The sequence below is a fragment of the Oncorhynchus gorbuscha genome, linkage group LG17, assembly GCF_021184085.1.
Source record: "Oncorhynchus gorbuscha isolate QuinsamMale2020 ecotype Even-year linkage group LG17, OgorEven_v1.0, whole genome shotgun sequence".
In the NCBI taxonomy this organism is placed as follows: Eukaryota; Metazoa; Chordata; class Actinopteri; order Salmoniformes; family Salmonidae; genus Oncorhynchus; species Oncorhynchus gorbuscha.
The window spans coordinates 2,453,725-2,466,428 of record NC_060189.1 but is presented as its reverse complement, the minus strand read 5'-3'; the positions used below and the strand labels follow the sequence as shown (position 1 = coordinate 2,466,428).

Below are 12,704 nucleotides of genomic sequence, written 5' to 3'. Positions count from 1 at the left end.
GAGTCCATGTCCCCGACGAATTCAAGGGGGAGGATGAGGAAGGTGTTCTTAATGTTTTGTACACTCAGTGAATACATGAATAAAGATTCTGTTTATTGGGGACGATAAAATACATCCTCACATTGTCTAGTAAGTGACAGATAAAATACATCCTCACATTGTCTAGTAAGTGACAGATAAAATACATCCTCACATTGTCTAGTAAGTGACAGATAAAATACATCCTCACATTGTCTAGTAAGTGACAGATAAAATACATCCTCACATTGTCTAGTAAGTGATAGATAAAATACATCCTCACATTGTCTAGTAAGTGACAGATAAAATACATCCTCACATTGTCTAGTAAGTGACAGATAAAATACATCCTCACATTGTCTAGTAAGTGACAGATAAAATACATCCTCATTGTCAGTTGACAGATAAAATACATCTCACATTGTCTAAGTGATAGATAAAATACATCCTCACATTGTCTAGTAAGTGATAGATAAAATACATCCTCACATTGTCTAGTAAGTGATAGATAAAATACATCCTCACATTGTCTAGTAAGTGACAGATAAAATACATCCTCACATTGTCTAGTAAGTGATAGATAAAATACATCCTCACATTGTCTAGTAAGTGACAGATAAAATACATCCTCACATTGTCTAGTAAGTGACAGATAAAATACATCCTCACATTGTCTAGTAAGTGATAGATAAAATACATCCTCACATTGTCTAGTAAGTGACAGATAAAATACATCCTCACATTGTCTAGTAAGTGACAGATAAAATACATCCTCACATTGTCTAGTAAGTGACAGATAAAATACATCCTCACATTGTCTAGTAAGTGATAGATAAAATACATCCTCACATTGTCTAGTAAGTGACAGATAAAATACATCCTCACATTGTCTAGTAAGTGATAGATAAAATACATCCTCACATTGTCTAGTAAGTGACAGATAAAATACATCCTCACATTGTCTAGTAAGTGATAGATAAAATACATCCTCACATTGTCTAGTAAGTGATAGATAAAATACATCCTCACATTGTCTAGTAAGTGATAGATAAAATACATCCTCACATTGTCTAGTAAGTGATAGATAAAATACATCCTCACATTGTCTAGTAAGTGACAGATAATAGACAGCACACTGTACATTGTAATCACATGATAGAAATGGGTTTGTTCTTCGTCCCAAATGGCATCCTATTCCCTTTATAGTGCACTACTTTATAGTGCACTACTTTATAGTGCACTACTTTAAAGTGCACTACTTTTCACCAGAGCCTTATGCCACACATGACTCCCTCCAGTCCACAGAGTTCAGCTTCCACAGGTGGCCTGGTCTCAGTCAGGGATCAATTACATCTGTTTATCTGAGGAGCGCTGTATGGGAACACAGAGGTACAGGATAAAGACAGTATGGTGTCTGTATGGTGTCTGTATGGAAACACAGACACAGAGATACAGGATAAAGACAGTATGGTGTCTGTATGATGTCTGTATGGAAACACAGACACAGAGATACAGGATAAAGACAGTATGGTGTCTGTATGGAAACACAGAGATACAGGCTAAAGACAGTATGGTGTCTGTATGGGAACACAGAGATACAGGATAAAGACAGTATGGTGTCTGTATGGGAACACAGAGATACAGGATAAAGACAGTGTGGTGTCTGTATGGGAACACAGAGATACAGTATAAAGACAGTATGTTGCCATCTTAGATCCTTTATTAGCACAAAGCTAGCCTGGTCCCAGATCTGTTTGTGCTTTCCTGCCAACTCCTACAGTATGTCGTTGTCATGCCGACCATAACAGCACAAACAGAACTGCGACCAGGCTAGCTGGCACAAGACATAGATTGAAGAAGAGAGAGAAGGCTGTGTGACGTCCCTCATCATAGTAGCAGTGAACTCACCTGAAACTTCCAAATCAGAGCCACGACGACCAGGCCGTAGAAGGTACTCTTAGCGATGAAGATGCTGTAGGCCAGCTTGGCAGTCTGGGTGCTCTTCACGTAGTACTCTACAATAAGGACAATAAGACATTGAAATGACCTTGACTAAGATGCTGTCAGGTTAATATTGTTCCGCAGATTAGGCATGACTAAATATGATAGTATTGTAAACAGTATTATGTAAACTATAGGTTCTATGTATTCCATGTATTTGGCATGAACAATAAGTAGTTCAGTATAGAATGGACACATTTACCTGTCGTCATCCCTCCATCACCACCTTGACATGGAAGAAACAAAGCAGTGTTTCACATGACACAGGCTAATGTACATCCTAGTTCTACATAATGATGTAGAGAAGCTCACTAGTTTACTTACTATTTTACTAGAGAATGACAAATACAGAGAAGCATACTATTGTCGTTCAATAAAACCCGTTTCTTCTCATAAACAAGGACAGGGTTTTAGTTCATAATTTGACCATACCTCCTTCTCCGTTAATGTGATCTGCAACATATATGTTATCGGTCCCATTGAAGAAGCGGATGGCGCAGGTGAATCTGTTAGAGGCCGTGTTCCATGTCTTGGCTGGGACTCTCAGTCTGCTGGTGATACTGTAGCGTCTGTTTTCATCCCTCAAGGCAGTGTTGTCGGTCCCCACTCCATCGGTGATGTTGGCGCCTCCATTTAACTTCCAGAACACAGTGACGTGGTCGGGGTAGAAGTCGGTGGCCACACACACCAACGTCTTCTTCTTCTTCTTGTTTCTATCTTCACACTCCTTAGTGGAGGGTGGAAGGACTTTGACTTTGGGTGGAGTGACAGGGATGTCTGGCTCTGCAGGGAGGAAATAGGAGAAGCTTTAACCTTTAATGACTCTATTTGTTGTCCACTCAGACCTGAACTTGATTCTGTGTCCAGACAAGCCCATAATAACACAACATTTCATTCAGCATCTCAGAGTGAACCTCTTTGCAACCCAGCTGCCAAAGTCATTGGCAAAACAGGTCGAACATGAAAGCTATAATATACCATTATTACAGTATTTTGGCAGCGTCCTTCCCAGAACTGTTAGCATGGTTCCCTCTCCAAAGTAGGCAGGATAAGCACTTTATACCTCAATACCATGAGAGATGTAGACTGGGTCTGGGCATAGAACCAGACCACTTTATACCTCAATACCATGAGAGATGTAGACTGGGTCTGGGCATAGAACCAGACCACTTTATACCTCAATAACATGAGAGATGTAGACTGGGTCTGGGCATAGAACCAGACCACTTCATTCTTCAATACCATGAGAGATGTAGACTGGGTCTGGGCATAGAACCAGACTACTTTATACCTCAATCCTGGGTCTGGGCATAGAACCAGACCACTTTATACCTCAATCCTGGGTCTGGGCATAGAACCAGACCTCTTTCTACCTCAATCCTGGGTCTGATACCTTGTTGTGTAAGATGTTAGAGGAAGATAACTGATGTTTTTACTGTGATCCAGTTACATTAAAATAACATTTTAGTTTAAACATTTTAGTTTAGTGTAACTGTTTTTATATTGCAGAATATTGTACATGTTTTCTCCATGCTAGTTTGTAACATTTGGTAGTATATTTTCTTTCCTAAAACGGTGAGTGTGGTGCCGGCTCCAAAGTATGCTTCCCGAGTACGAGCGCAGAGCGACAAGGCTGTATCCTAAAGTCTCTAGTTCTGACAAGGACTCTGGACATTCTCAACCTTTGTTACTCTGTTAGAAGTACATTCAAATACTCTTCACAGTAACTCAGCCACGGGTATCATCTAAATTATAACCAAATACATTATTGTGACTATTTTTCTAATGAAATGTAAGTGGTTTCCATCTTCAACAGTCATTTGGTTAATTTGATTATTTTTATTTTGGTGTTTTGTCTAGAACAGTTAAGCGGGTTCCTCCGCTGAAGTCAACCTGGCCAGCACCATGAACACAGTACAGTGGAACACTGCTCTAATATAGATATACAGTATAGACGTGCTGAGCCTGGCACCATTAACACAGTACAGTGGAATACTGCTCTAATATAGATATATAGACATGCTGAGCAACACTGCTCTAGTATAGATATATAGACGTGCTGAGCCCGGCACCATTAACACAGTACAGTGGAATACTGCTCTACTATAGATATATAGACATGCTGAGCAACACTGCTCTAGTATAGATATATAGATGTGCTGAGCCCGGCACCATTAACACAGTACAGTGGAATACTGCTCTAATATAGATATATAGACGTGCTGAGCCTGGCACCATTAACACAGTACAGTGGAACACTGCTCTAGTATAGAATTAGTCTCTAGCTGTGCTGTTTTCTAGAACTTTCCATCCCCGATCACGACCTTTGATAAATCTATTCTCATAATACCAACCAACACCCTGTTCTTACCAGTTTAGAACACATAGATGAGGCAAACATACTATAATCTACTAGGATATCACATCTCTCTCCTCACAATTACGTTGTCTAACTCAGACGACACATAAAGGCAAACATACTATAACTTACTAGGATATCACATCTCTCTCCTCACAATTACGTTGTCTAACTCAGACGACACATAAAGGCAAACATACTATAATTTACTAGGATATCACATCTCTCTCCTCACAATTACGTTGTCTAACTCAGACGACACATAAAGGCAAACATCGTGTACGGATGACTTACCGAGAACTGTTAATTTAGTGCCTGAACCGAAGTGTGCCTCATAGTTGGCACAGTGTACAGGCTTAACATCAAAAAGCATTGAGTGGAGTAACACTAGTATGAACTAATTTAATATACTGAATCTTCACATCACTATGCTACTACACCACAACATAGAGTCCCATTACTTCCATCATGGTGAATATTCTCTTACCCAGAACAGTCAGTTTGGTTCCTGCTCCAAACAATGCAGGATTATAGTTGTCACAGTGTGGACATACTGAGCAGTAATGGACCAACTACTACTGCCTTGTTCTATGCTTTTGGCATCAGAAATACTTTAAGAATGCTTGCTTTTTGTCAATTATTCATGTTTTTATGAAGAAAGAAAATAGAAAATCATACATTTCTCGATAAGAAAGTAGGAAGTATTTACCTAAAACAGTGAGTTTGGTTCCTTTGCCAAAGAAGGCTGGTTGGTTTAAAGTCACGGCGTTTTCACATCAACCCTTTAGTTCAGATTGACCACTTTAGGAGACTCTTATTGGCAACGAAACACCTTCAGGGTTACATATGTACATACATATTATGAATCTTTAAGAAGTTAATAACTTACCTAAAACAGTGAGCTTTGTTCCATTTCCAAAGTAGGGCACACTTCCAGTGTCACATCGCTACTCTCCTATTCCAAAAATACCTCAGATCTCTCTGTCATTCATCCTCTAGGGAAAATGAACAGAGATACTCAGAGATACAGAGAACAGATACTACCTCAGATCTCTGTCATTCACCCTCTAGGGAAAATGAACAGAGATACTCAGAGATACAGAGAACAGATACTACCTCAGATCTCTCTGTCATTCACCCTCTAGGGAAAATGAACAGAGATACTCAGAGATACAGAGAACAGATACTACCTCAGATCTCTCTGTCATTCACCCTCTAGGGAAAATGAACAGAGATACTCAGAGATACAGAGATACAGATACTACCTCAGATCTCTCTGTCATTCACCCTCTAGGGAAAATGAACAGAGATAAAGATACAGAGAACAGATACTACCTCAGATCTCTCTGTCATTCACCCTCTAGGGAAAATGAACAGAGATACTCAGAGATACAGAGAACAGATACTACCTCAGATCTCTCTCTATATAGATATATATATCCATGGGGACTTTAAAACACCATCACCTAGTTGGTTTAGAATACGTTTTGTTGTCAAGCAGGAATCAAACAAACTCCAATATCTAATGAATTTAACTTGATGTTACGAAGAAAATCCTGTTCAGTATTATTGATCTCTTGAGAAGCATCTCTCCAGGCTCCTTAACAGTCTCCTCAATGTGTGTGAATTGCCCCCAGACCTATCCTGTATGGAAGTGAATGGGAGGAGGTTTTTGTATGGAAGTCAATGGTAGGAGGTTGTTTTTGTATGGAAATGAACGAGAGGAGGTTTTTGTATGGAAGTGAATGGAAGGAGGTTGTTTTTGTATGGAAGTGAATGGGAGGAGGTTGTTTTTGTATGGAAGTGAATGGGAGGTTGTTTTTGTATGGAAATGAACGAGAGAAGGTTTTTGTATGGAAGTGAATGGGAGGAGGTTTTTGTATGGAAGTGAATGGGAGGAGATTTTGTATGGCGTCTCTATGTGAATATATCACCGTGGCCCCCTGTCCCCACAGTGTTAAAGCATCGCACAAAAACACAAATTCTCTCTCATTCTCTCGTCTTCCTCTTCCCTCCTTCCCCCCACTCGGTCTCTCTCTCATTCTCTCGTCTTCCTCTCCCCTCCTTCCCCCCACCCGGTCTCTCTCTCTATCTCTCTACCCATCTCTCCTGCTCAGTATCAGTCTTTAGCAGCAGGTGTGTTGATATGGGGGTTCCTGTTCCAAACGGACTCTTTCTATTTCTGTCAACAGCACTAAGTCTCTAAAACGCCCCCCCCTCCCTCTTCAGGGTTGATTTCTGTGTAATCTGACATTTACCCTCCAGAGGTCAGTGTATAATCTAGGATAGTTTAGACTCCTGGTTTCATTTTTGTGTAATCTGACATTTACCCTCCAGAGGTCAGTGTATAATCTAGGATAGTTTAGACTCCTGGGTTGATTTCTGTGTAATCTGACCCTCCAGAGGTCAATGGAAGGTCAACTCTAAGAAACTTCTCCCTTTTTAGTCAAATAGTATAATTTGATACAAGGGTAGACCTATATACCAGGGACACCTGGGTGACAGTCAGACAGTCAGAGAAACACCCATATACTGTTTGTTATATCTATCTTTGAAAGTGTAGAACCACTAACTTGGCCTGCAGGTTCGAGGACAACAACTCTAGAGAGTGTGCAAAGCTGTCACCAAGGTAAAGGCTACTTTGAAGAATCTTGATTTTTTTAACACTATTTTGGTTACTACATGATTCCATATGTGTTATTTCATAGTTTTGATGAAGACATCAATAATAAGATGTTCAGTACCAGAGGTAGCCTCTGATTCCTCCACAGTTACATGTACCAGAGGTAGCCTCTGATTCCCCCACAGTTACATGTACCAGAGGTAGCCTCTGATTCCCCACAGTTACATGTACCAGAGGTAGCCTCTGATTCCCCACAGTTACATGTACCAGAGGTAGCCTCTGATTCCCCCACAGTTACATGTACCAGAGGTAGCCTCTGATTCCTCCACAGTTACATGTACCAGAGGTAGCCTCTGATTCCTCCACAGTTACATGTACCAGAGGTAGCCTCTGATTCCTCCACAGTTACATGTACCAGAGGTAGCCTCTGATTCCTCCACAGTTACATGTACCAGAGGTAGCCTCTGATTCCTCCACAGTTACATGTACCAGAGGTAGCCTCTGATTCCCCCACAGTTACATGTACCAGAGGTAGCCTCTGATTCCCCCACAGTTACATGTACCAGAGGTAGCCTCTGATTCCCCCACAGTTACATGTACCAGAGGTAGCCTCTGATTCCTCCACAGTTACATGTACCAGAGGTAGCCTCTGATTCCTCCACAGTTACATGTACCAGAGGTAGCCTCTGATTCCTCCACAGTTACATGTACCAGAGGTAGCCTCTGATTACTAGACTGTTACATTGTCACACCCTGACCATAGTTTGCTTTGTATGTTTCTATGTTTTGTTTGGTCAGGGTGTGATCTGAGTGGGCATTCTATGTTGTGTGTCTAGTTTGTCTGTTTCTAAGTGTTTTGGCCTGATATGGTTCTCAATCAGAGGCAGGTGTTAGTCATTGTCTCTGATTGGGAACCATATTTAGCTAGCCTGTTTGGTGTTGGGTTTTGTGGGTGATTGATTGTCTACTGTGTCAGTGTTTGTACCACACGGGACTGGTTTCGGGTTTTCACATTTATTGTTTTGTATTCTGTTCATGTATAGTTTTTCTTATGAAAAAACCATGAACTTCAACCACGCTCCGCCTCTCCTTCGACGGAAGAACCCCGTTACATACTGCTGCTGTGATATTCAGTATAAGCTAACTTATAACCCATGTTGAGGTAGACTGTGTAGACACAACAGACTGCGTTGTGTATGGACTGCCTTCTCTACCCACCCAGCTAAATATACAACCACACATTCATTGTTCACCAGAGACAGTTAGAGTTAACGTTGTGCAGGTGTGTCATGTTGATACGACCAGTAGTTTTTGGTTAGTGAGGGAATGAATTTGCAGCACTGTGCTGACTGGCTGCACAGTAATACACGGCACTGTCTGTAGGGTTTATCTCAGAGATAACCAGGCTGGCTTTGGCCTTGGAATGACCTGTTAAGTTGAACCGTGTTTCATAGTTCTTCTCAAGAGTTGGGTTTGTATAGTGTAGAGTTCCAATGAGTTCCATGGTCTTCTGTCCTCCCTTGTCCTTCTGTTGGTACCACAGCATGTACGGGTAGTCGTTGTCGCCGTGGTGACAGTCCAGGTGTGCCTCTCTGTGTTCAGTTGTCCTCCTCAGGAGGTGTTGAGGAGTCTGGCGGATGAGGAGAGAGGAGGAGAACACCACCTCCTCTACAGAGGGGAGGAGAACACAGTCAAGAGGACATTACAGAGACGCCACAGTGGATATAACATATCTCTGTGACACTTACCTGAGAGGAAGGAGAGACAAACGAGGAACGTGGTAAATATTTTGAACATGGTGACTTTTTTAGTGCGGATAGATACGAAGACAAATGAAAAGGCTGAGGTAGGAACTCAATGGTAATTCCCCAGGAGGAGAGGGGAGGAGAGAAGGAGGGGAGGGGAGAAGAAGGAGAGGAGGAGAGAAGGAGGAGAGAAGAAGGAGGGGAGGAGAGAACAAGGAGGGGAGGAGAGAAGGAGGTGAGGGGGAGGAGAGAAGGAGGGAGGAGGAGAGAAGGAGGGAGGAGAGAAGGAGGGGAGAAGGAGGGGAGGGATGAGGAGAGCAGGAGGGGGTGAGGAGGGGAGGGGTGTGGGTGTGTGGAGGAGAGAAGGAGGTGAGAGGGGAAGGAGGGGAGGGATGAGGAGGGGGAGGAGAGGGGAGGAGAGAAGGAGGGGAGTGGGGAGGAGAGAAGGAGGGGAGGGGAGGAGAGAAGGAGAGGGGAGCAGAGAAGGAGGGGAGGGGTTTAGTGAGTCTTTGTTCTGAGGAGGGAGGAGCTTATAGTTGACGTGTCTACCTACAGTACAGTGTGACATTACTGCGTTCTGCTGGATCAGCTGGAAGTTATTGATACAGGAACATAAGTTATTGATACAGGAACAGAAGTTATTGATACAGTAACAGAAGTTATTGGTGCGGTAACAGAAATGATTGATACAGTAACAGAAGTTTTTGTTACAGTAACAGAAGTTATTGATACAGGAACAGAAGTTATTGATACCGGAACAGAAGTTATTGATACCGGAACAGAAGTTATTGATACAGTAACAGAAGTTATTGATACAGGAGCAGACGTTATTGATACAGTAACAGAAGTTATTGATACCGGAACAGAAGTTATTGATACAGTAACAGAAGTTATTGATACCGGAACAGAAGTTATTGATACAGTAACAGAAGTTATTGATACAGGAACAGACGTTATTGATACAGGAACAGAAGTTATTGATACAGTAACAGAAGTTATTGATACAGGAGCAGAAGTTATTTATACAGTAACATAAGTTATTGATACAGGAGCAGAAGTTATTGATACAGGAACATAAGTTATTGATACAGGAACAAAAGTTATTGATACGGTAACAAACGTTATTGATATAGTAACAGAAGTTATTGATACAGGAGCAGAAGTTATTGATACAGGAACAGAAGTTATTGATACAGGAACAGAAGTTATTGATACAGGAACAAAAGTTATTGATACGGTAACAAACGTTATTGATATAGTAACAGAAGTTATTGATACAGGAGCAGAAGTTATTGATATAGGAACAGAATTTATTGATACAGGAGCAGAAGTTATTGATACAGGAGCAGAAGTTATTGATATAGGAACATAATTTATTGATACAGTAACAGAAGTTATTGATAGAGTAACAGAAGTTTTTGACACAGGAACATACGTTATTAATACAGTAACAGAAGTTATTGATACAGGAGCAGAAGTTATTGATACAGTAACAGAAGTTATTGATACAGGAACATAAGTTATTGATACAGGAGCAGAAGTTATTGATACAGGAGCAGAAGTTATTGATACAGGAACATAAGTTATTGATACATTAACAGAAGTTATTGATACAGTAACAGAAGTTTTTGACACAGGAACATAAGTTATTAATACAGTAACAGAAGTTATTGATACAGGAGCAGAAGTTATTGATACAGTAACAGAAGTTATTGATACAGGAACAGAAGTTATTGATACAGTAACAGAAGTTATTGATACAGGAACAAAAGTTATTGATACGGTAACAAAAGTTATTGATACAGTAACAGAAGTTATTGATACAGGAGCAGAAGTTATTGATATAGGAACAGAATTTATTGAGACAGGAGCAGAAGTTATTGATACAGGAACAGACGTTATGGATACAGGAACAGAAGTTATTGATACAGGAACATAAGTTATTGATACATTAACAGAAGTTATTGATACAGTAACAGAAGTTATTGATACAGTAACAGAAGTTATTGATACAGTAACAGAAGTTATTGATACAGTAACATAAGTTTTTGACACAGGAACATAAGTTATTAATACAGTAACAGAAGTTATTGATACAGGAGCAGAAGTTATTGATACAGTAACAGAAGTTATTGATACAGGAACAGAAGTTATTGATACAGTAACAGAAGTTATTGATACAGGAGCAGAAGTTATTGATACAGGAAGATAAGTTATTGATACAGGTACATAAGTTATTGATACAGTAACATAAGTTATTGATACAGTAACAGAAGTTATTGATACAGGAGCAGAAGTTATTGATACAGGAGCAGAAGTTAGTCTGTATTTTGAAGAAAATAAACAAAATATTATTACACATTTTTGAGGATGTTTACCATGGAGGATGTTTAGGATGCTTAGTATTGACGATGTTTAGCATTGCAAATGTTCAGTATTGATGATGTTTAGCAGTGAGGATGTTTAGCATTGCAAATGTTCATTAGTGAGGATGTTTAGCAGTGAGGATGTTTTGCATTGAGGATGTTTAGCATTGAGGATGTTTCGCATTGAGGATGTTTAGCATTGAGGATGTTTTAGTATTGGGGATGTTTAGCAGTGAGGATGTTTAGCAGTGAGGATGTTTAGTATTGGGGATGTTTAGCAGTGAGGATGTTTTAGTATTGGGGATGTTTTGCATTGAGGATGTTTAGCAGTGAGGATGTTTAGCATTGAGGATGTTTTAGAATTGGGGATGTTCAGCAGTGAGGATGTTTAGCATTGAGGATGTTTTAGTATTGGGGATGTTCAGCAGTGAGGATGTTTAGCGTTGAGGATGTTTAGCAGTGAGGATGTTTTAGTATTGGAGATGTTTAGTATTGCAGATGTTTAGCAGTGAGGATGTTTTAGTATTGGGGATGTTTAGCAGTGAGGATGTTTTAGTATTGGGGATGTTTAGCAGTGAGGATGTTTAGTATTGAGGATGTTTGGCGTTGAGGATGTTTTGCATTACACATGTTTAGCATTGAGGATGTTTAGCATTGAGGATGTTCAGCATTGAGGCTGTGGTTCAGAACACTGTAGGAGGTGTGAGGTGTGACTATATATCTCAGAGTTGGGTTTGTATGGCTGAGATAGGACCTGATGCAATATCCTGTCTGGCAGTACAGAAATACACTGTCCTGTCTGGCAGTACAGAAATACACTGTCCTGTCTGGCAGTACAGAAATACACTGGAGGGAGTATCTTAGTCACATCCAGGGAGGACTGAGTGGTGGAGGGAGTATCTTAATCACATCCAGGGAGGACTGAACGGTGGAGGGAGTATCTTAGTCACATCCAGGGAGGACTGAACGGTGGAGGGAGTATCTTAGTCACATCCAGGGAGGACTGAGTGGTGGAGGGAGGAGGGAGTATTTTAGTCACATCCAGGGAGGACTGAGCGGTGGAGGGAGTATCTTAGTCACATCCAGGGAGGACTGAACGGTGGAGGGAGTATCTTAGTCACATCCAGGGAGGACTGAGTGGTGGAGGGAGTATCTTAGTCACATCCAGGGAGGACTGAGCGGTGGAGGGAGTATCTTAGTCACATCCAGGGAGGACTGAGTGGTGGAGGGAGTATCTTAGTCACATCCAGGGAGGACTGAGCGGTGGAGGGAGTATCTTAGTCACATCCAGGGAGGACTGAGTGGTGGAGGGAGTATCTTAGTCACATCCAGGGAGGACTGAGTGGTGGAGGGAGGAGGGAGTATCTTAGTCACATCCAGGGAGGTCTGAGTGGTGGAGGGAGTATTTTAGTCACATCCAGGGAGGACTGAGCGGTGGAGGGAGGAGGGAGTATCTTAGTCACATCCAGGGAGGACTGAGCGGTGGAGGGAGTATTTTAGTCACATCCAGGGAGGACTGAGTGGTGGAGGGAATATCTTAGTCACATCCAGGGAGGACTGAGTGGTGGAGGGAGGAGGGAGTATCTTAGTCA

General features: G+C 41.2%; 2 gene segments (V, D, J or C); both read right to left on the bottom strand.

Moving 5' to 3' along the window:
• Nucleotides 1-998: 998 nt before the first annotated feature.
• Nucleotides 999-4,819, bottom strand: LOC124001155. The segment is given in 5 exon segments: nucleotides 999-1,389; nucleotides 1,927-2,033; nucleotides 2,222-2,245; nucleotides 2,452-2,802; nucleotides 4,673-4,819. Coding segments are annotated over 5 exon segments (585 nt in total).
• A 3,497-nt stretch (nucleotides 4,820-8,316) lies between these two features.
• LOC124002273 lies at nucleotides 8,317-8,805 on the bottom strand. The segment is given in 2 exon segments: nucleotides 8,317-8,669; nucleotides 8,750-8,805. Coding segments are annotated over 2 exon segments (402 nt in total).
• Nucleotides 8,806-12,704: the final 3,899 nt, after the last annotated feature.